The following is a 24,822-nucleotide window of genomic DNA, read 5'->3' as shown; positions in this document are numbered from 1 at the left end:
CTTCTGTAATACATAATCAAATGCTGCTGTAGGTCATAAAGAAATAGGAGAACATTCTGAAGGAATGGGAAATGTAGTTTAAAAGGAATACAGATATTTTCCCAATAAGAGGGGGAGATATTCAACTTTACTAACAGCAACAACAAAAAAAGTACAGTAATACGAGATTATCTTTTCAAACCATAAAATTAATAAAGTTATAAAGGATTAGACACAAAGGCACACATACACACATATTGCACCAATGTTGGCAACACGGCTGTTTCATACAGTGTCCTTGATGGTGCAGTTGGTCATTTCTGGTATGCATAATAATTTCCTTTCAAAGAATCTCTCTTAAAGAAATACTCAGTGACACACAAAGACTTATACATGTGTATGTCCCTTCACCTCAGAACAGACTGTATAAAGAAAAACTATCAACAATGTCAAGGGCTAACAACAGAGGATTGATTAAATGAAGGGTAGTAGCACCAATCAGTAGAATACACATCACTGTTTTTAAAAAGTCATGTGTTTGAAGAATATAATACTAACATGGTAAAATAATCACCATATGATATTAAAGTAAAAAGGATGCACACTTGAGTAAAAACTCAATACATACAACAAAAAGCCTAGAGGAAAATGGAAATATTCTGACATGTTAAGTATGTTAGTTTCTAGCGAATGGATTATATGCAATTCCTTTTCTGCTGAATAATTTTCTCTATTTTCCAAGTTTTCTATGAATTTTTATTACTTTAGATTTAGAAAAAGAGAGATCCTATCTGTTAAGACCCATATCAAAGGCCACTATCTGAATTCTTTTCTAATCTTCACATCATAGTATTTCACATCTCCCTCCAGAACATAAGCCTATGGCATCTCTAGTCCCCTTTTGTTAGATTCTCCTACTAACAAGAATTTAAAGAGGAAATCATCTTTGTGTCTTTTGAAACATATGGTTTGCATTTTCACTTGGTCATTTATTGGCCCCCAAATTTCTGCTGCTGCTGCCTTTTATCCCTCAAGATCAGCCCCAGAATCTCTAGAGAAGCCTGACTCTCCAGCTTGATTAATGGGAGATTCCTTCAACTATTTACAGAAAGTGGTGGAAAGAGAAACATGGAAAGAGGAAGGGAGGAGGGCAAATCACATACACATTGTTAATAATCAAGGGAAGGGGGTGTAGGCATTTTAAGTTGCCTGTCAGCTCCAGCAAAACCATACTACTAGGTAAAGGCAAGGATTTAAACAAGGTTCCAGATCTACACTTTCAACATTAGTGCCCTGAAACCACCCCTACCCTCACACTACAAGTTCAGGAAATCCACTGAAAACTTAGGTAGAAGAAGAGCCACTTCCTTTCCCTGTGGCTGGGGCTGTTACCCTGCAGAGAGCATGGATGAGCTTAACAAAGAGAGAAGAAACTGGATGTGGGGAGACTGAGCCCCTGCTCTACAGGTACTATGCAAAAATTTTTCTGAGTCTTGGTTTCTTCATCTGTAAAATGGAGATGACACCTGCCTCACAGTGGGACCGAAGAAAAATCTGACTAAGCAAAAGGAGCACTGTTTTTGAGTTTCAAGAGAAAACATCTGTCAGAAGATGCTTTATTGAAAAAGAAAGTTGAGAAACCAAAATACCATGATCATAAATTAAAGTATCTTTTATTTTAAACACATTCAGCTTTAGAAAAGTTTAGTAAGTTTAATGTGTATTTATATCAAGTAATACAAAACTAAATCATTCATTTGTATGCTAATCAATATTAAAGTCACTTATGAAATTCATCTAAATGATGTTATACCAGCTTTCAAAACAACTAAATCACAAAGTCCATATGTGAAAATGAAAAAAGTAATTAAAATACATTTGCACTAGGAGACTTCTTCCTCATTCAAGAAGATTCAAGAACTAAAAACATATTTGCTTTGAAAATTTTTAGTAGTTTTCATCTAAGTAGTTATCTAACTAGTATACTAATTTACAGCTATGATGTTCACTTCCATTCTTAAATTAGAAACTCAAATCTGATAACGTTTTTGATATTTGTATTCTTTTTTCCACAATAGGTAATCATTTATTAATTAAAAACTAAATTATAATAATAAATAATTCAAATAATTATGGAGCACTAATTGTGTACTAGGTACTATTAACTGGGTATTATAGCTTTTCCTTTCAGAGTTAAAGCCTTGTCAATTATGTTTTTTTGGCCATTTGTTTCATTTTCTGTAGAATCACTCTCCACTCAAACAACTGAAAATGTATGTAATTTATAAAAATCTAAAAAGCTTCTTGGTAACTTCACTTTAACACTGAAGAGGAAAAACTCTAGTAATTATTGAACAGAAGAAACCTACACTGGTATACACTAACTGTGGCAGCTGTTCCTAGCTGTTCTGTCCTTCCCTTGATCACAGCTTGGCTGGAATTGTCCCCTTTTCCCCACTCAGGTGTTTATGGAAGAAAGTCTGGAGCTGCTGCCACGCATCTACCTGGGCCCTGGCATGAGCCATGGGCTCCCCTCCCCAGATGACAGGAGTGCCCACGAAGGTGTGCAGGGAAGCCGGGCACAGGGGGAAGTAAGGAGGCTCAATGTAGTGCCCCGTGCCTGGGTAACAGATGACCTGGGGTTTTGCCTTCCCATGGGCCTGCAAGCGTTTAGAGGCCTCGTTAGCATAGAATTCACTCTTCCAGTTGTGGTCATCCTGACCCACAAGAAACAGGAAGGGGCACTCAGCCCTTTCCACAGGAATGAAGCTCTTCTGGTCAGGTCCTTCCAAAGAGCTGTTCAGGACTTCCACAATGTCTACAAAGCCATCTTTAGTCATCTTGATTCGATTTTGGTTGAAACCCGCAGGCGGCAGAGTCTCACCTTTGTAGTGTAAGGTTCCCCAGACATTGTGCACAGAGCCGTTGATTATGACGGCTGCAGAGATGCCCTTCAGGAAGGAAGCCATGGAGAGGCAGAGCTCGCCTCCTTTTGAAATCCCAAGCAGCCCAACTCCTGGACCCTTCACCTGAGAAAAGGTCAAAGGGAAAAGGAGAATGAGTCCATGAACAGTGCAGTGTGGCCAGTAGTGTCTGGACTTGAGAGTCGGGGAACTGTGCCTGAATCTGGGCTCTCCCAGTTATCAAGGTCTGCAGCCTTGGGATATTGACTTAACCTTTCGTTGTACCTTGCTTTCCACAATTTCTCCATCACCATTCCTAGTGTCTTCAACAGCCAAGTGGAGGACAACGAAATACTCTAGCCTTGAAGTTCCTTGACCACCAAACCTCCAATGGTCTTTTCCTCTCTCCCTGTCCATGGGACTCTCCAGCCAAGAATACTGGAGTGGGTTGCCATGTCCTCCTCCAGGGGATCTTCCCGACCCAGGAACTGAGCCCCCCCACCCCACCCCCGCCCCGTCTCGTATCTCCTGCATTGGCAGGCAGGTTCTTTACCAAAAGCACCACCTGGGAAGCCCTTAATAACAATCCCTTGACCTCAAATCCACTCTGCCCTAGTTTGTACTCCTTTTCACAGCAAAACTTGTGGGAAATTTTGTCTGTAGTTATTCACTTTCTTGTCTTAATTCTCTGCTCAGTCCCCTCCAGTGTAGTTTGAGTTTGCCCTATTCCAGAAAGATTGTTCTCATCAATTACCAAATTTTTCTGCTATAAATGGCCTTTTGATTGACCTATCAACAGCTATTTTTTTTGGATCATGGTTTCTACAATAGCACTTTTGACTGATTTCAACTATTTATTCCTTATAAAGGTACTAGGAATGGGATATTATAGTGATCCCAATTTTGGAGAGTATGATACAGAAGCCCCAAGGTCAAGAAGCTAGCAACTGGCAAAATCAAACCTCAAATTTAACTTTTCTCTATCAAATACACTATTATACTGGTTCCACTACACCCCATCACCTTCTCTAGGAGCTCCAAGGCTTTCATCTACCTTGAGCTCTGATTGAATTATAAAATAAACAATCCTATTAATCCTCTAATATCCTGAGCAAGGTATATGTTCTAATCCTCTGATATACTGAACCCTCAAACATTTCTTACTACCCAGGTCCTTTACCACTAGGTGATTTGTTAAAAGTGAGTACTCTGCTCTCAGATGGTCACATGGAAGAGAGGATTGTAAAACACAAACATTTAAATGAGACAGCCTTCTGGAGAGAGTGATCACTTCCCCTTCCCCTCTTACTTCCTGGGTCAAACCGAGGGTTCTCAATGTGTTGAGCTCTTAATGAAATATGATAAAATACTGGAGTTTAAAATTCCATAATTTCAACTAGGACACTTTTACCAGCAGGAAATCTAACAATAACATCTAATTGCATGGAAACTGTCTGGGAGAAGTGACTATGAAAGGTAGTGTGTGTTGGGGGCAAATAGTGGCTGTCATGAATTTGTCAAGTTCTGTGAAAACCAAGAGCCTTTCAGAGAAGGAGAACTGATATGTAGAACATGAAACTAGAGAAGTTCCAACCTGAGGGTGATTAAGCAGGTAGTTCACAGCTTCTTCAAAGTACTCCAGGTGGACATGTCGTAGGCTTTTGGGGAGGTCTTCATAGTTATAATAAGCCAGCGCCAACACAGCAAAACCCTTCCCAGCCAGCAGACTAGCTCGATATTCCAGAAATCCACCTCCAGCTGCAGAAATGTCCACAATCCCAGGAAAGGGCGCAGGTTCTTGGGAAGAAAAAACAGAGTTAAACTATACTTGAAACTCTTTGCTGTGGTGTCAAAAGCCATTTTTGCCTCTTTGGTGATGTCACAGTTTTCTGTTGATGATCAGAAATGCTAAACAACTCTGGTCTTCAAAGGTCCAGACTGTGGCATAGTTTAAACCCACATTCCCCTCTACACCCAGGGCCTCAAAGCCCCACAGATTTTTGCAAAGAACATGTACTACTTTTATGAGTACCACTCCACATCAATTATAGGAAGAATTTTCAATTACAAATCACAACACAAGAATCAACAGGAAAGAATCATCAATCACAGGCCTCAACAACAACAACAAAAAGGATGTACATTGCATCCCTTCCAAGAAATTGACTACCCCAGGAATTCAGCCAATGAGAAACCATCATCGCCCTAAACTGTCACTTACCTCCTATAGACTTCTACTGGAAGCAACCCCTCCCACCTTCCTCCTTTTTCTCTATAAAGTAACATTCCCTTCTTTGATTTGTTGAACTTGCCTATGGTTTTTGCCATGGCTTGCTTGTCCTGAATTGCACTTCTCTGGTGTTCTAGAAATAACCCATTTTTGCTGGTGAAACAACCGTTTTAAGGTCAACATTACTTGGTGCTCGGAAGTGGGATCCTAAGAGATCTCCCCCAAACTCCCAGGTTGGTGAGGACACAGGTGCTCATCCCCACAGAGTCCATGTGCTCACTGCCTTCTAGCCAAGCCTGGAGTTTGAGGGTAAGTCTGTCCTGGATTTCAAGCTCCACTGTCTGCATTTTGAGTTCTCCAATCTTTATTTGCGATCTATTTAAAGGCTTTGTCCTTTCTGAGAGTATTCCTTTGGTCTTTGGTCTGATTTCTTTAGGTACTGGGCTGTGCCTGTTGGAACTCTGCTGTCTAGGAATTTTTCTTTTTGCTCTAGAGAAAAATCTTTAAGAAATGGGATCCCTGTCATCAAAATGCTTTGACAATGCCCCCCTCCTTTCTGGGACCCCGGCTGGTTTTACATCTAAAAACTTTGGTCCCTCCTCATGTGCATTTCTTTTTTTTTTCCCTCATGTGCATTTCTAATTAAATGGACTGAAAAATATTTGAGAACACCAATCAACATTATGAGGAACATTTGAGCTCCCCAAACTTACTTTTCTTAAAATTGAATTAGACATCTGTTTAATTGGCATTCTGAGGCTTCCAGTCATTACTGGCAATCTTGAATTACTTCTCTGCAAATTACAATTTCAAAATTAACTGAGGTAAACGAACAATGAAGGAGTCAAAATGCTTCTGAGGCCTCTCTTTCCCGCTCCCTTCAGCCACTTGCTGTACTCGGGCACCCCGTCCAGTGCCACCGCCTCCTCCCTTGCTGCACTGCCTCGGTCTCCTCTATACCCTCAGTTTCCCCAGTCCAATGCTCTCACTGACTTTCTGTTTCTCTTGGCACTTCTCTCCACTCCCTCCTCCTCTGAACTTGTCAGAACCTGCCTTTCTAAAATTATGTCTTCTGAGCACCCAGATAAACCTTTTCTTTCTTATGTTCCCTAGACTAAGGCTGAATTGGGAGTCATAGTTGAAGAGTTTCCTAAAGTACCCGAGAACCCTCACAGGTTTGCTGAAGAGTCTAACACATTTTATTCAAACTTCCCAACCTGGTTGCTTAGATTTTTATCAGTTAGCCCACCTGCTTATTGGTGAGGGTCAACCCAAATATGTGATTAAGGCTGTCTGATGGGAACAGCCCAAACAGAATTTAGAAAAACCCCTAACTTTTGGCCAAATGCTAGAATATTTTCTGGAAACCTCTACTGAGCAGTTACAGTAGCTTTTCCTAAAACTACTGATTGAAACAAAATTCAAACTTGTACACAAAAATCTGATGAACCTGTTCATGACAATTAGAATTGTTCTCGGAATGTTTGCAAAGCAGACAAATTCTCATTTGTTTGCAAAGGAAGTTCCTGTTTTCCCTCAGGTGGTGAATCCACTCAGGTAACCTTTAACTCTGTTTTTGTGCTGAGCCAGGAGGTTCCTCTTTATTTGAAATAAGAAGGGTGGAATGAGAAAACTGTATCCACTCCAGATTTAATTTGGCACATCAGTTCACTTGCAAGGTAGATGAGTCAACTGATAAGAAAGATCACTAGATTTCTTAACTTTCAATTCTGGCAAATGAAGGTATAGAGCCCCAAACCCTCTAGTTGCTCCTATTATTGGGAAGACACGGGACACTGAAGAATTTTAGCACTCAAGGTGCCTTCAGCCTTCTAGCCAGCCTTTCCAGTGTCCTCTTAATTTCGAATGATGGAGCTTCAAGGAACTACAGGGGCTCTTCCCAATCCTCCATCTTGATCCACCTGCGGAAACATTTCTCCAGATTAAGGATGAAGCTCTTTCTATCCTTAATGACACCAGAGCTACACTCCTAGTACTTCTGTAAAGCAGCCCCTGCTTTGGAGTTCTAAAATAGTTCAATTAGTTGGAATCTCTAATGAATCTCAAGAAGTTCCTGTCTCTGAACCTATTTCCTTTTGTTTCCTTGACAGAATACACCCTTTTCTCCTGAGTTCCTCTGCCCCTATTCATTTATTAGACTGAGACTTAGAAAAATATCATGCTGGAATTTTTCTCTCCCCAAACAGAGAGATAATTCTGGAATCTGACAGTAGCAATCAGAATAGCCAACCAAGTAAATTAAGTGACCCTTTGACATCTTTTATTGACTCCATTTCTGATGGTTTTCCTGGTGGCTCTGACAGTAAAGAATCTGCCTGCAATGCGGGTTTGACCCCTGGGTTGGGAAGATCCCCTAGAGAAGGGAATGGCAACCCACTCCAGTATTCTTGCCTGAAGAAGTCCATGGACAGAGGAGCCTGGTGAGCTATAGTCCATGAAGTCACAAAGAGTTGGACATGACTGAGCAACTAATAGTTTCACTTTGACATATTTTATTAGCTCCATTTTTGATGGCACTGTAGCTGAATCTGGAGAACACTGATAATTGTCCCTGTTTGATAGCTACCATCATCCTCTTTACAGGTAAAATCTGCAGCTGATATTAGAGGAATCCACAATGCAACTTCTATCAACATTCAAACAGATGTTGAATGTTGAATTCAAACAACGTTCAAACTTCTCCCTGAGTCAATCAGTATCCTAGAAATAAAGAATTCCTGCAAGGCATCAAACCTATAATAGAGGATTAAAATTCTCAGGGCCTCATTATCCCCTGTACTAGTCCCTGGAACACTGCTATTTAGATTGTGTGTGCTCAGTTGCTTCTGACTCTTTGCAGCCTCATGGACTGCAGCCTGCCAGGCTCCTCTGTCCATGGGATTTCCCAGGCAAGAACACTGGAGTGGGTTGCCATCTCCTTCTCCAGGGGATCTTCCTGACCCAGGGATTGAACTCAGGTCTCCTGCATTGGCAGGCAGGTTCCTTACCACTGTGCCACCTGAGAAGCCCATTTACGCTATAAGAAAACCCAATACATCGGGCGAGAAGTTGGTCCAAGAGTTATGAGCAAAAAAACATGGTTATCCCTTGTCGCCTTGTTGTTCCTAAGCCCCAAACACTACTGATATCTAGTCCCAATGAAAGCAACTTTTTCACCATAACTGATTTATACAGTGTGTTCTTTAGTGTTTTAATTGATGAGGTGAGTGAATGCATGTTTGCTTTCATGTAGGAAAAAAGGCAATTCACCTGGACAGCAATGTCCCAGGCTTTCACAGACAGTTCCTCTTACTTTTTACAAGTCTTAAAAGCTGATTTGGGTGATATAAACCTTTCTGCAGGCTTTACTTTGTCACAGTAGATGAATGATTTGCTTCTCTGCTCTCTGTAAAACTCTTCATGGCAACAGAGCATCCACCTTTTTCAGTCTTCAAAGGACAGAAAGTCTCTAAAAAAAACTACAGGTTCCTCCAATGCAAGTTGGATATTTAGGGCACCTGATTATGGAAAACAGATTCCTTTTGGTTCTAGGTAGATCTGGGGCATCCTGTACATCTGGAAATCTACAATTAAGTGCCAATTATGAGGTTTTCTTGAGCTAGCTGCCCACTGTCAAAAATGGATTCCAAATACTTCTCTTATGGCCCAGTCCCTACATACTTTACTTTAAAAAAAGCCAACAATCTGGTCTTACCAGAAATTCAAAAATTCCCACTACTTACCTCTGTGCACACATTAAACCATTAGTCTACTGACAAAATGATAGCATTCACAAGCAAATATCAGTGGGGAAAAATAAGGCCACAAAAAGTGCCTGCACCTCACTTGTCCAACCTGTTCAAGCTAGAATCCAGGAAAACCTGTTTGCACAACTCCTGGCCACTGAATTATCTGATGGAACATGGGAGTTTTGCAAATGGATTTCATTCAGCTTCCTCTGTCTCACAAAACTAAATATGTTTTAGTCATGGTTTGTATTTTTCTCACTGGAGTGAAACCTTCCCCTGTAGACAGGTCACTGTTTCTTCTATAGCTAAAATTCTGTTCAGTTCAGTCATTCAGTCATGTCCAACTGTTTGCGACCCCATGGACTGCAGCACGCCAGGCTTCCCTACCCATCACCAACTCCCAGAATTTGCTCAAACTCATGTCCATCGAGTCAGTGATGCCATCCAACCATCTCATCCTCTGTTGTCCCTTCTCCTGCCTTCAATCTTTCCCAGCATCAAGGTCTTTTCTAATGAGTCAGTTCTTCCCATCAGGTGGCCAAAGTATTGGAGTTTCAGCTTTAGCATCAGTCCTTCTAATGAATATTCCAGATTGGTTTCCTTTAGAATTGACTGGTTTGATCTCCTTGCAGCCCAAGGGACTCTCAAGACTCTTCTCCAACACCACGGTTCAAAGGCATCAATTCTTCGGTGCTCAGCTTTCTTTATAGTCCAACTCTCACATCCATACATGACTACTGGAAAAACCATAGCTTTGACTAGATGGACCTTTGTTGGAAAATTCCTAAAATTCTGTTAGTAAAAGATTATCCCTTCCTGAGGAAGCCCTCTTGAACTGCCTAGAGATCAGGGCAACCAGTTAACCTGTTTAACCAGTTAACCTGTTTAACTGGTCAAGTACTTCAATAAGTCTGTGCTGTTTGGCTGGTTTCACAACACTTTCACTGTGCTTATTCTCAATCCTCAGGGTAAGTCAAACAAACTAAGGGCACTTTAAGACTCAATTGGCAAAATTTGTAAAACCCTCCAAATACCTTGGCCAAAGCATTGCTGTTGGTCCTTCTAAATCTCAGTTCCATCCCCTTTGGAACTCAAAAACTCTCACCCTTTGAGAAAGTCACAAGACATCCAATATACCTGACCCCTGCATCTTTTGATTCACAGCTGATAAAAAAAGTATACATCGTAGTGTAAAGGCCTAGTTGCTTCCATTAAAAATAAACATGCTTTGATAGAGCAGTCTTGTCACAGAACCCTCCCAGGAGATGAAGACCTTAAGCATCATATCTTGTACTTTAGAGATTTCATTTGCTGGAAAAGATACCTCCAAAAAGTCTCATTTAATCTCACTGGAAAGGGCACTTTCAGGTTCTGCTAACCAACTCTTGTGCTGCCAAACTCCGGGGAACAGGCTCTTCATTTCACATGACACGTCTCAAGAGGGCACCAAACCCTGACTGAACCTCACACCAGAGGATGACCTGAAAGCAAAGACTTCCCAGAACCAAAGCAGATACCATCTGACCAGACATCTTTGCCAAAATGTCAGGGACAAGACTATTAGAAAGTTCAAGATTCACATGTCTTTTTTTTTATTTGGACTGATAACTGACTGGATTCTTATCCGAATTCAGGATAACTGAACTTGCAACCTTACATACCATGCTACTTACTGATAACATATTTGTTTCCAAAGAGTTCTTTTGAGATTACACTACTGTTTTTAAAATATCTTTGAAGTTTTGCTGTCTTCATGAAGAGTTCATTAGCTATTGCTTTGTGTTTATACCTGCAGTATATCTTCCCAAATGCACTGGATTAATTCTTTTCGATTTTGTGTGCTCTTATTGTATTCACTATTCTATTTTGCTCTCATGGCTGTTTTAAATGGGGACTTCCAGGAGACATCTGTGATTCTAGGTTTAAATGGGGACTTCCAGGAGACATCTGTGATTCTAGGTTCACTTCCATAGGGAGAACTTTACGCCTCGAAATCAGAATAAGTGCCTGGGGCTTCCCTAGCGGCTCAGTGGTAAAGAACCCACTTGCGAATCAATGCAAGAGACCCGGGTGTGATCCCTGGGTTGGAAGATTCCCCTGGAGAAAGAAATGGCAACTGACTCCAGTACTCTTGCCTGAGAAATCCCATAAATGGAGGAGCCTATCAGGCTATAGTTCATGGGGTTGCAAAAGAGTCAGACATGATTTAGTAACTGAACAAAGACAAGTATTTGTTCAGCTGGCTACCTTCAGCCTACAGTTTGGAATTGTCCTGTTATTTTTGATTCTGTACTTGTTGCCCACTAGACCTTTGTAAAAACAATGTACCCCAAATGGTGTATGTACCCTATTACTTAGGGTCTTGATAAATATGGACTATAGATGCAAAGTGCTGGAAAGTTCTCCCTCCTACCCCTCCTTGTTACTCAAATGTGACCTCAGTAAGTTTCTAATTTGTGCAGTTTCTAACAAGGGACATGACAGCTAGGAAAGGTTCTTCCAGACATTGAAGGACAAAAGACCACTGACTCTTGATTGGTGGTGTTTTTGGAGAAAAATCTTAATTAAAAGGGAGAAATGTGAAAATTAATAAAAGGAAACCTCACCAAAATGGAGTCAGGAGGACAGAACTGGAGAACTGCCATGCAGTACCACTCCACATCAATTGTAGGAATAATTGTCCCTTATAGATCACAACAGAAGGATCATCAACAGGAAAGAATCATCAATTACAGGCCCCAACAGAAAAAGATGTATATTGCCTCCCCTCCAAGAAATTGACTACCCCAGCAATTCAGCAATGAAAAATTGTCGACACCCCAAACTCTTTTCTTTGATGGATTTTTGTTCAAAACAACAGCTCCCGACTTCCTTCTTTTTCTCTGTAAAATAGCATTCCTCTCCTTGTTCTGTTGGACTTGCCTACAGTTTTTGCCATAGCATGCTTCTGCCAAATTACAATTCTCTGTTATTCCCAAGTTAACCCAGTTTTTGCTAGTCCAGTAACTAACTTTTATTTTTAAGGGCAACAGTGAGGATGCAAAATGAAACAATCACCCTGGAAAACAACTGACCAAGTTCTTATAAATTTAAACATACACTTAGGTTATGACCCAGTATAACCTCACTTCCAGGTATTTACCCCAAAAAATGAAAGCTTATGTTCACACAGAAACATGGATTCAAGTGTTTGCAGTGACTTTATTCATAATCTCCAAAGACTCAAAACTCAAATGTCCTGCACCTGGCTAATGAATTAACAAACTGTGGCACATCCATATAATGGAAACGTGTAAGATACAAGAAGGAACTAGCAAACGCATGGAGCAACACAAACGAATCTCAAGTGTGTTATGCTAGACTCAAAAAGCTACCTACGTGTATGCTTCTAGTTATTTCACATTTTAATTATTTACATAAAAGTTTGTATGTAATGTGCAATTTTTAAGGAATAATTATAAAGCAAGTAGTTTATACCCAGAACTTTAAGAAATAATTCAGTTCTAACCATCAAAGCCCTGTGAGTTCCCATTTCTCTTCCCTCACTTTCCACTATTCTAAATTTATCAGTCTCTTGATTTTTTTACATTCTTACCACTTGGAAGCACATTTTAAGTGGCAGTTTGTTTGGTTTGCCCTTTTAAAAAATTGTATCTGAATGTAATGCTACTGAATGTGTTCTTCAGGAACTTGACATTTCATTCAGCACTGTTTTTGAGGTTCATCCTGTTGGTTCCTGTGACTCTAGTTCAGTCACTTTTGTGCTGTAAATATATCTCAATTTATGCATCAGTTTTATTATTGTTGGACATTTGGGCTGTTTCTGTTGAATTTGCTCTTAGAAACATAAATCCCTACTGGTGTACCAAGAGTAGAATGACATAGTCAACTTACTAAGTAAAAGCAATTTTTTTCCAGAGTAGATGAGTAACTGTATTTCTCTTACCACTACATGGAAGTTCCTTTTCCTCCACATACTGGTCAAATATTGGCAATGTTAGACTTCTAAATTATGAGGGTGTGAAATGTAGTGTGTAGTTCTGAGGAAGGAGACAGAGGGTCTCTGGACTGGACACCTGGTGTTTGTCAAGTGGAGTAAAATTCGAGCTTTGTTCTCACCAGACACTCCACAGACAAAGCAAGTGGCAGAAGCTGAGCTCTACTAAAGCGAAGAGACAATTGACCAAAGGGAAACAACGAACAGGAAGGACTGTCTTACGTAAGTGATTTACATCAGCTCTATCCTATGCTCCTCACTCAGGATGCCCATACCCTTTTTTCTTTGGGTGTACATCTCTACCTGAATTCTAACTTACCGTGCTTCTCCTTACTCAGGACGTCTACATTCCTCTCCTGGTGTGTATCTCTGCTGAGCTTCTGACTTCTGACTCACTGCGCGCTTCCTCTTTAGAGAGGACGCCTATACGGATTCCCTCCAGGTGTACATTTCTGCCTAGTTTTTGACTTCGTGTGCACCTCACTCAGGATGCCCACACTCCTCTTCGAGTGTGCATTTCTGCCTTGATTCTGTCTTAAATAAACAATCTGTTTCTGCCTATGCTCTCCCATACTTTGGGCTGTGTCTCTAATAACCTTTATACCCGTTTTTACAGTTTTTGTCTCCTTGAAACATTCTTGCTTTCAAACAGTGGCAAGAGCCAGGGAGGGCCACTTTGCCTCTAGCCCCTGGTGGTCTAGTGGTTAGGACTCTTGGTTTTCATCCAAGTTACCCAGGTTCAGCTCCTGGACAGGGAACTAAGATCTCTCTTCAGGAAAGCTCACTGCCCTCCCATTGAGATCAGTTTTATTTTGCATTTGCCTGATTCTTAATGAAGATAACCATCTTTTAACAGTTTCACTGGTTGTTTTTATGTAATGGTCAAATTAAACAATATCAAAAGATCTCCAGTGGATAACAAGAGGCTTTCCTCCTTCATGCTAATTTTCTTAAATTTTTTTTTTTTTTTTTGGACTGTGCTGGGTCCTTGTTGCTGGGTGGGTTTTTCTTTAGTTGTGGTGAGTGGGGTCTAATCTCTCTAGTACGCTGGCCCCTCATTGCGGTAGCCTCTCTTGTGAAACACAGGCTCAATAGATGTAGTACACAGAACCAGCTGCTCTGGAGGCATATGGAATCTTCCCCCATCAGGGATCGAACTTGTGCCCCAGGTGGATTCTTTACCACTGAGCCACCAGGAAAGGCCCCTAATTTTCTTAAATCTTTTAATATATGGTGGGAGTTAAGAAGCAAAGTTGTAAAATTGAGAGATTTGGAAAGAAAACTTTAAAAACTGGGAATTACGTATAAAAAAAATTTTTTTTTTCATCACAACTATCTTTTCTCCCTTTCCTTGTGATCTCTTTCCTGACCTCTGTTCCGGAACAGAGTAATCACCTCCACAGCGAACGAACGGTCCAGTCCTGTCTCCTGCAAAGTTTCAAGCCCCACGTACTTTTGGAATGCTGGGAGCTACCTACTTATTGCCTTCCTCTCGCACAGGGACAGATCAACAGTTAGGGATACTGACGGCTCACCTGGCGGCAGGAAGAGCGTGGCGCGCACCCGGCCCGCGCGCACCGGCTCGCGCCGCACGCCGGGGGCCAGGAAGTCGCGCTCGTGCACCGCCCGGCCCAGGAGTCGCTGGGCCCCGGGCTCGTGGCCGTCGACCACCTCCAGCTCCACGACGAAGGGCGTCTGCACGTCCCGCTTCACCAGGCGCAGCAAGGGCTTCTCGGGCTCCAGAGCCCAGAAGAGCCCCATGGGCTCGAGCCCCGCGAAGCTGCCGCCCAGCGCGGGCGCGCGCTCCAGGTCCAGCAGGCCGGCGGCGTCGGCGCAGTAGCGCGCGTGGGCCCTGAAGAGCGCGCCCTTCTCGTCGCGCAGGGACGAGCGCAGCGTGACCGGCTGCTGCGGCGCCAGGCCGCTCACGGTGATATGCACGCGCTCGTCCCAGCGGCAGCGGCCGGCCGGCTCCAGCATCACGGTCACTGTCATTCCAGACGCACAGCCTCCGTCCGTACTCTAAATGAGGAAGCGCGGACGGCTGCTGGAGTTTTGTCTCAGGGCGACTGGGGCGCGCCCGGAGACACGACGAGATCAGGCGTGGTCTGGAGCCAAGATAAGTTTCGTGACTGAGCCGCCTTTGGAACGTCCCGGGGCTTCAGGTCTGTGGACCTTGTGCGCCCAAGTCGTCTGAGGTTAAAACCACCAGATTGTTCACCCGGGCCAGGACAGGACGCACAGGAATGTCTTGCTGTCCAGAACACGAATCTGCCCGCCCACCGACGCCTCTTCTCTGCCTTAAACTGGTTCCTTTGTGAAATCAGAGATTAGTGGATTTAGGCAAAATTCCAACAAAAGGGAAAGGACAGCTTTAAAAAACAATCAGTCATTGAATTAAATTGAAGAAAGTAGGGAAAACCACTAGACCATTCAGGTATGACCTAAATCAAATCTTTTACAAATAGATTCCAGGGATTAGAGCTGACTTTAGTTCATAGTTCTGCCTAAAGAACTATGGATGGAGGTTCCTGACATTGTACAGGAGGCAGTGATCAAGACCATCCCCAAGAAAAGAAATGCAAAAAGGCAAAATAGTTGTCTGAGAAGGCCTTACAAATAGCTGAGAAAAGAAGATAAGCTAAAGGCAAAAGAGAAAAGGAAAAATATACCCATTTGAACACAGAGTTCCAAAGAATAGCAAGAAGAGCTAAGAAAGTCTTCCTCAGTGATCAATGCAAAGAAATAGAGGAAAACAATAGGATGGGAAAGACTAGAGATCTCTTCAAGAAAATTAGAGATACCAAGGGAACATTTCATGCAAAGATGGGCACAATAAAGGACAGAAATGGTATGGACCTAATAGAAGCAGAATATATTAAGAAGAGGTGGCAAGAATACAGAGAAGAACTGTACAAAAAAGATCTTCATGACCCAGATAATCACGATGCTGTGATCACTCACCTAAAGCCAGACATCCTGGAATGGAAAGTCAAGTGGGCCTTAGGAAGCATCACTACGAACAAAGCTAGTGGAGGTGATGGAATTCCAGTTGAGCTATTTTAAATCCTAAAAGATGATGCTGTTAAGGTGCTGTACTCAATATGCCAGCAAATTTGGAAAACTCAGCAGTGGCCACAGGACTGAAAAAGGTCAGTTTTCATTCTAATCCCAAAGAAAGACAATGCCAAAGAATGCTCAAACTACCGCACAATTGCACTCATCTCACACACTAGCAAAGTAATGCTCAAAATTCTCCTAGCCAGACTTCAGTAGTACAAGAACTGTGAAATTCCAGATGTTCAAGTTGGATTTAGAAAAGCCAGTGCAACCAGAGATCAAATTGCCAACATCTGTTGGATCATCAAAAAAGCAAGAGAGTTCCAGAAAAACATCTACTTCTGCTTTATTGACTACGCCAAAGTCTTTGACTATGTTCAGTTCAGTCTCTCAGTCGTGTCTGACTCTTTGCGACCCCATGAATCGCAGCACACCAGGCCTCCCTGTCCATCACCAACTCCCGGAGTTTACCCAGACTTATGTCCATCAAGTCGGTGATGCCATCCAGCCATCTCATCCTCTGCCATCCCCTTCTCCTCCTGCCCCCAATCCCTCCCAGCATCAGGGTCTTTTCCAATGAGTCAACTCTTCACATGAGGTGGCCAAAGTATTAGAGTTTCAGCTTCAGCATCAGTCCTTCCATTGAACACCCAGGACTGATCTCCTTTAGGATGGACTGGTTGGATCTTCTTGCAGTCCAAGGGACTCTCAAGTCTTCTCCAACACCACAGTTTAAAAGCATCAATTCTTCGGCGCTCAGCTTTCTTCACAGTCCAACTCTCACATCCATACATGACCACTGGAAAAACCATAGCCTTGACTAGACGGACCTTTGTTGGCAAAGTAATGTCTCTACTTTTGAATATGCTGTCTAGGTTGGTCATAACTTTCCTTCCAAGGAGTAAGCGTCATTTAATTTCATAGCTGCAATCCCCATCTGCAGTGATTTTTGAGCCCCCAAAAATAAAGTCTGACATTGTTTCCACTGTTTCCCCATCTATTTCCCATGAAGTGATGGGACGAGATGCCATGATCTTCGTTTTCTGAATGTTGAACTTTAAGCCCACTTTTTCACTCTCCTCTTTCACTTTCATCAAGAGGCTTTTTCGTTCCTCTTCACTTTCTGCCATAAGGGTGGTGTCATCTTTATATCTGAGGTTATTGATATTTCTCCCAGCAATCTTGATTCCAGCTTGTGCTTCTTCCAGCCCAGCGTTTCTCATGATATACTCTGCATATAAGTTAAATAAACTGGATCACAACAAACTGTGGAAAATTCTTCAAGAGATGGGAAAACCAGACCACCTCACCTGCTTCCTGAGAAATCTGTATTCAGGTCAGGAAGCAACAGCTAGAACTGGACATGAAACAACAGACTGGTTCCAAATCAGAAAAGGAGTATATCAAGGGTGTATATTGTTACCCTGCTTATTTAACTTCTATGAAGAGTAAGTCATGAGAAACACTGGGCTGGATGAAGCACAAACTGGAATCAAGATTGCCAGGAGAAATATCAATAACCTCAGATACGCAGGTGACACCACCCTTATGGGAGAAAGTGAAGAACTAAAGAGCCTTTGAATGAAAGTGAAAGAGGAGAGTGAAAAAGTTGGCTTAAAGTTCCAACATTCAGAAAACTAAGATAATGGCATCCGGTCCCATCACTTCATTACAAATAGATAGGGAAACATTGGAAACAGTGAGAGACTTTATTTTTGGGGAGCTTCAAAATCACTGCAGATGGTAACTGTGGCCATGGAATTAAAAGACATTTGCTCCTTGGAAAAAAAGCTATGACCAACCTAGATGGCATATTAAAAAGAAGAGATATTACTTTGCCAACAAAGGCCCATCTAGTCAAAGCTGCAATCTCCATCTGCAGTGATTTTGGTTTTTCCAGTTGGGGGCCAGAGTGAGGTACTCCGCCCATGGCAAAGGTCATGAGGAAGGAGGCTCGACATACGCAAAGGCGGGATCGAGCCTCAGGAGTCCCCCTGGAAATCCTCGAGCGTCTACCCCCATAACCAGAGCCTGCCTACTTTACTACTTTGTGCTCTCACCTACATCTCTGACTTTACGGGGGGCTGTCCCCCACCACCTCTTTCGGAGAAGGAGTTAACCTAGAGCTCCAGTTAATAATAATTCTTGGGCGTGATAAGAGTGTTTTAACCTACAAACTCCTCTGAAGGTTCTCTAGCCTGCCTGACAGGCTCGTCCAGCCACATGTGATTGCTCACAGCCTCCCAACCGTGAGAGGAACAAGATGCTTTAAACCCTCTAAAAACAGGTTCTTTAGAGAAGTTAGAAAACTATTAGTATAAGTATAATGGGCTAATTAGAAATTGTGTTGGTGAAGGGTTTTTCATTTGTTGAGCCAATGTTTGTTGCTAAGTCTCCATATCCCCTGCCCTTATACACATTAATGAATATATAGAATTAACCTTTGATATTAATCACGTTAGACCTTAGGCTAAGTAAATTCTTTCCTTAACTAAAACCCACTACACCCTCACCCTGTAGGAATGTAACTTTATTTGGGTGGCGTCTGTTTTGAGAATAATCAGCCCTGGAGAAATAAGTGTCCTGATTGACTGACCGCTGTCACAAGGAGAGGGTCGTAAATTGTCAGCAGGCCCCCCTGGCCAGAAGATGATGTAACACCCCTAAGACCTCTGTATACATTTGTGTGAAGCACCTGACTTTAATAAAAGTCAGGACTGCTGTCCCCACGTGACTTTTGTATAACATCTCAGTGTATAAAAACAGACTCTGGAAAATAAAGAATTGGGATCAGTTTCTCGAAATACTGGTCTCCCCATGTCGCTCTCTCTCTCACTCTGGCTGAGTCTCCATCTGGAGCGCGGAACCCACCATGCTTACTAATTATGCCTGGGCTTCTAAGATCCGACCGGGGAGGCCTCAGTGTCTCCTCTCCTTCGGGAGAACGGAAGGACGCCTGCGGCCTACGTAAGTGGTGCAAACTTCTTGTCTTGAAGTTTTATTGGTCTCCCGCGTAAACCAAGCTACTCAGCCTCTTTTCTCCACTGAATTTTCCTACTGAGCTATCCTTATTCTATTACTCTTTATATCTTTAATTAATATCTAATTGAAGCTATTGTATCCTGATCCTCGCCTATGCCGTCTCTCCTTCGAATACCCTGGATCAGCTGGGGCTGGTCCCCGGCAACGTATGGATTTTAGAGTTGGACCAATCCAAAGCTGAGTGCCGAAGAATGATGCTTTTGAACTGTGGTGTTGGAGGAGACTCTTGAAAGTCCCTTGGACAGCAAGGAGATCCAACCAGTCCATCCTAAAGGAAATCAGTCCTGAATATTCATTGGAAGGACTGATGCTGAAGCTGAAACTCCAATACTTTGACCACCTGATGCAAAGAACTGACTCATTGGAAAAGACCCTGATGCTGAAAGATTGAAGGTGGGAGGAGAAGGGGATGACAGAGGGATAAGATGGTTGGCATCACTGACTCATTGGACATGAGTTTGAGTAAGCTCCAGAAGTCGGTGATGGACAGGGAGCCTGGCATGCTGCAGTCCATGGGGTCACCAAGAGTCAGACATGACTGAGCAATTGAGCTGAACTGAATGTGTATACAAAAAAGTGGCTTCTCTGGTGGTCCAATATTAAGACTTTACCTTCTAATGAGGGGGGTGCAGGTTTGATCCCTTATTGGGAGAGGTAAGATCCCATATGCCTTGGGGCCAAAAAAACCAAAAACATAAAAAGAGAAACTATATTGTAATGGATTCAATAAAGACTTTAAAAATGGTCCACACTAAAAAAAATCTTCTTAAAATATTGCATACATCTTATGTATATATAGTTTGATGAATTTCACAGCCAGAACATACAGGTTGGAAATTCATCTAAGTATACACTTGAGCAGAGGAATGCAGAAACATCATTACTAGCATTCTGGAAGCCGTGCTCATTCCAGTTCCAAATGAATGAAGTGAAGCAGTGGCCCAATAGTATTAACAGAATGTGATGGCTAGCAGGAGTTCTTGAGTTTATCTCATAGAGCAGGAGATTGGGGAACAGCTTGTTAAAACCAGTGTACTTGTAAACTGCCTTCACTAATTAAGCTGCTCTAGTTGTTTTTTCTTTTTTCTGCCACTCTAATTGCATATCTTCCCAGGTCTAGTTGTTTCATAGGAACTTGAAGGCAGCTTTTGTCCAGTGGGGGATGGCTCAGGCTGGTTGGGACCATCACCCCTAAAACTGAGCCTGCACAGGTGTCTGATGAATAGATGTTTGAGGTCAGTTCAGTTCAGTTCAGTCACTCATATCGACTCTTTGGGAACCCATGGACTGCAGCAGGCCAGCCTCCCTATCCATCACCAATTCCCGGAGTTTACACAAGCTCATGTCCATTGAGTCAGTGATGCCATCCAACCATCTCTTCCTCTGTTGTCCCCTTCTCCTCCCGCCTTCAATCTTTTCCAGCATCAGGGTTTTTTCAAATGAATCAGTTCTTCATATCAGGTCGTCAAAGTATTGGAGTTTCAACTTCAACATCAGTCCTTCCAATAAATATTCAGGACTGATTTCCTTTAGGATGGACTGCTTGGATCCTTGCTGTCCAAGCGACTCTCAAGAGTCTTCTCCAACACCACAGTTTAAAAGCATCAATTGTTTGGTGCTCAGCTTTGGATTGGTCCAACTCTCACATCCATACATGACTACTGGAAAAACCATAGCCTTGACTAGACGGACCTTTGTCGGCAAAGTAACATCTCTGCTTTTGAATCTGCTATCTAGGTTGGTCATAACTTTCCTTCCAAGGAGTAATCATCTTTTAATTTCATGGCTGCAATCACCATCTGCAGTGATTTTGGAGCCCCCAAAAATAAAATCTGACACTGTTTCCACTGTTTCTCCATCTATTTGCCATGAAGTGATGGAACCAGATGCCATGATCTTAGCTTTCTGAATGTTGAGCTTTAAGCCAACTTTTTCACTCTCCTCTTTCACTTTCATCAAGAGGCTGTGTAGTTCTTTGCTTTCTAGCATAAGAATGGTGTCATCTGCATATCTGAGGTTATTGATATTTCTCCTGGCAATCTTGATTCCAGCTTGTGCTTCTTCCAGCCCAGCGTTTCTCATGATTTACCCTGCATATAAGTTAAATAAGCAGGGTGACAATATGCAGCCTTGACGTACTCCTTTTCCTATTTGGAAGCAGTCTGTTGTTCCATGTCCAGTTCTAACTGTTGCTTCCTGACCTGCATATAGGTTTCTCAAGAGGCAGGTCAGGTGGTCTGGTATTCCCATCTCTTTCAGAATTTTCCACAGTTTGTGGTGATCCACACAGTCAAAGGATTTGGCATAATCAATACAGCAGAAATAGATGTTTTTCTGGAAGTCTCTTGCTTTTTCGATGATCCAACAGATGTTGACAATTTGATGTCTGGTTCCTCTGCCTTTTCTAAAACCAGCTCGAACATCTGGAAGTTCACGGTTCATGTACTGTTGAAGCCTGGCTTGGAGAATTTTAAGCATTACTTTGCTAGCATGTGAAATGAGTGCAATTGTGCGGTAGTTTGAGCATTTTTTGGCATTGCCTTTCTTTGGGATTGGAATGAAAACTGACCTTTTCCAGTCCTTTTTGATGTCAGAGGGCCAGGAAAATCCAAACTCAGCTTATCCTAAGGGCCTCCACTTTTGAATATGCAGAAGCATGTAATCCAGGTATGGTTGCAGAGAGCATCCATTACCTCACCTTTTCCCTGTCTCCAATCACCTTGCACCACTGCTATCCCAATGCCCTCATCTATGGGAAGACCGATCTGAGACTTGCTCTCCAGTCTCCTCATTTGGTTGCTTTGTTAATGAACAATTTCTCAGCCGCAAACCTAGGTCTCTCAGTGATTGGGTGCCTGCCCACAGGGCAAACAACCTTTGTTTGGTTTCACAGGCACTTTTCCCTTCCTTAAGATACTCCATTCTTATTCCATTAAAATGAGTTAGTTTTTCCCAACTCTGCATTTTATGGTGATGAATCATCGCTGTGCCTTCTAAAGAAGGCAAACTAAAGTGTCTGTTTGATTTTTCTCATTGCTATTGTTGGGAGTAGTTGTAGAGTTCTCATTATCACTGCCAAATAGTATTCCATTTTGTGATCATAGAAGTATTTGTCAAATTTTACTGAGTCTGGGCATTTTGTAGTTCCCAGTTTGGGACTCTTAGGTTTAGTGCTCTGAAAATTCAATAAACTAATGTCCATTTTGATGGATATATATGTGTGTTTCGGTGGAGTGAATGCCTGGGAGTGGAATTGCTGTGTCATAAGGAATCGGTAAAGAATCTGCCTGCAATGCAGGAGACCCAGGTTCCATCCCTGGGTTGAGAAGAAGGGACCTCTCATCCCTGGAGAAGGGAATGGCAACACACTCCGGTATTCTTGCCTGGAGAATTCCGTGGACAGAGCAGCCTGGCGGGTTACACAGTTCATAGGGTCGCAAAGAGTTGGACACGACTGAGCAATTAACCCTTTCACCTCACTTTCAGGAAATGAGAATGTTCAGCCTTAGTAGATACTAAATGTCAACCTTTTGAATGTGATCCTGAGAGCAATGTTAATGTATAATGTCAGGGATGTCTAGCATTTTATTAGATATATAGTATAGTAACAGCTACTGTTTAGCAATGTCCCATCTGTGTTACATACACTATTTAACAAGTTCATAAAACACTGGCAATATTTTTCAAATATTGAAAAGGAGAATCCTGAGATGTTGTAAATGGTAAGCTGCTGAAGATCAACCCCTACCTGTCAGAACCCTGACTAACTCCAAATGTGGAACTCAACCGTGAACCATAATTAGAGTTCTAGTTCTGGCCTCAGCGCTAAGTAGTTCTATAGCCTTAAGAAAGTTAATTCCCTGGCTATAAACAGTTCTTGTGCATAACATGACAGAAGACCCCCATATAGGGATCAAATATGATAGTGTATCTGGAAGTCTTAGAAAAATACTGGAAAGCAAAATGTAATGATTGATTTCATAATAGAGAGTGAGCTGATATGTTTTGTTTCTCATGGTCTCCAGGTATGCATATTGCTTTTTAGATTTCTTTATAAGGAAAAATCATAGGTTCCTTAAAGGAAAAATAGGTATTTTCCAAAAACAGATGTAAGCAATACTTAAAAGTTTACGATGTGATGTGATAGAATTTATATTCCCTCCAGTGACCACTTTCCCCCAAGGATGGGAGCATCCAACTAAATTTTTCTTTTGAATGTTTACAGTAGGTAAGTATATACCAGTATGAACGAGCTATACTGCTAATCTTTGATTTTCTTAAGTTTAAAAACATGTCATATGTTTTTGTACTGTTTTCAGTTTCAACCACTTAAAACTTTTTAACTTTTTTAAATGAATTTTTAAGATCCATCTGTGTTCTCACAAGTGGCAATATTTCACTTTTTTTATATATGAGTAACACTCCATTGTAGGGCTTCCCTCGTAGCTCAGTTGGTAAGGACTCTGCCTGCAATTCAGGAGACCTGAATTCAATCCCTGGGCCAGGAAGATCTCCTGGAGAAGGAAATGGCAACCCACTCCAATATTCTTACCTGGAGAATCCCATGGACAGAGGAGGCTGGCAGGCTACAGTCCATGGGGTCGCGAGAGTCGGACATGACTGAGTGACTAAGCACACAATACTCTACTGTACATATGTAACACATCTTCTTTAGCCATTCACTTATTAATGGACATTTAGGTTGCTTCCATATTTTGGCTGTTGTAAATAATGCTGCTATGAATGTTGGGGTGCATATATCTTTTTGAATTAGTGTTTTTGTTTTCTTTGGAAAAGTACCCAGAAGTAGAATTACTGGATCATATGAGTGTTCTATATTTAAGTTTTTGAAAAACCTCCATATGGTTTTCCAAGAGTGGCTACACCAATTTACATTCACACCAGCAGTACAAGAGGGTTTCCTTTTCTCCACATTTTCCCAAACACTTGTTATTTGTTGTCTTTTTGATAATAGCCATTCTGACAAATGTGAGATGCTATCTCATTGTGGCTTCGACTTTTGTTTCCCTAATGATTAGTAATGTTAAGCATCTTTTCATGTGCCGGTTAGCCATCTATTATGTCTTCTTTGGGAAAATATCTATTCAGTTCCTCTGCCTAATTTTTATTCTGTTGTTTATTTATTTTTTTGATGTTGAGTTTTATGTTGTTCAGTCAACAAGTCCTGTCCAACTCTATCTGACCCCATGGACAGCAGCATGCCAGGCTCCTCTGTCCTCCACTATCTCCTGGAACTTGCTCAAATTCATGTGCATTGAGTTGGTGATGTCATCTAACCATCTCATCCTCTATTGCACCCTTCTCCTTTTGCCTTCAATCTTTCCCAGCATCAGGGTCTTTTCTAATGAGTCCGCTCTTTGCCTCAGGTGGCCAAAGTATTGGAGCTTCAGCTTCAGTCCTTCCAATGAATATTCAGGATTGATCCATTAGGATTGATGGGCTTGATCTACTTGCAGTCCATGGGACTCTCAGGAGCCTTTTCCAACACCACAGTTTGAAGGCATCAATTCTTCAGCACTCAGCCTTCTTTATGATCCAACTCTCACATCCATATATGACTACTGGAAAAATTGTAGCTTTGAGTAGACAGACCTTTGTTGGCAAAGTGATGTTTCTGCTTTTTAATACACTGTTTAGGTTTGTCATAGCTTTCCTTCCAAGGAGCAAGCATCTTTTAATTTCATGGCTGCAGTCACCATTTGCAGTGATTTGGGAGGCCAAGAACATAAAATCTGTCACTGCTTCCACTTTTCCGCCTTCTGTTCACCATGAAGTGATGGGACTGGATGCCATGATCTTAGTTTTTTGAATGTTGAGTTTTAAGCCAGCTATTTCACTCTTCTC

At 42.0% G+C, this 24,822-nt stretch overlaps 1 protein-coding gene across 1 annotated transcript; it reads right to left on the bottom strand.

Moving 5' to 3' along the window:
- Positions 1-1,581: 1,581 nt before the first annotated feature.
- LOC113899084 (acyl-coenzyme A thioesterase 1-like) lies at positions 1,582-15,391 on the bottom strand. The gene is made up of 3 exons (XM_027552374.1): positions 14,394-15,391; positions 4,477-4,679; positions 1,582-3,008 (listed from the first exon to the last, which is right to left on the bottom strand). Exons 1-3 carry the CDS (start codon positions 14,848-14,850, stop codon positions 2,403-2,405), a joined length of 1,266 nt encoding a protein of 421 aa, XP_027408175.1. The 5' UTR covers positions 14,851-15,391; the 3' UTR covers positions 1,582-2,402.
- Between the last annotated feature and the right edge of the window lie 9,431 nt (positions 15,392-24,822).

The sequence above is a fragment of the Bos indicus x Bos taurus genome, chromosome 10 (genome assembly GCF_003369695.1).
Source record: "Bos indicus x Bos taurus breed Angus x Brahman F1 hybrid chromosome 10, Bos_hybrid_MaternalHap_v2.0, whole genome shotgun sequence".
Classification (NCBI taxonomy): Eukaryota; Metazoa; Chordata; class Mammalia; order Artiodactyla; family Bovidae; genus Bos; species Bos indicus x Bos taurus.
The sequence above is the reverse complement of the archived record's forward strand: the minus strand, read 5'-3'. Positions and strand labels throughout refer to the sequence as shown.

Coding starts and splice junctions, on each gene's coding strand:
- LOC113899084 (XM_027552374.1), bottom strand. CDS start 14,850: ATGACAGTGACCGTGATGCTGGAGCCGGCCGGCCGCTGCCGCTGGGAC. Junction 4,680..14,393: donor CACGCTCTTCCTGCCGCCAG/GTGAGCCGTCAG, acceptor TTTCTTCCCAAG/AACCTGCGCCCTTTCCTGGG. Junction 3,009..4,476: donor ACCTGCTTAATCACCCTCAG/GTTGGAACTTCT, acceptor ACCTTTTCTCAG/GTGAAGGGTCCAGGAGTTGG.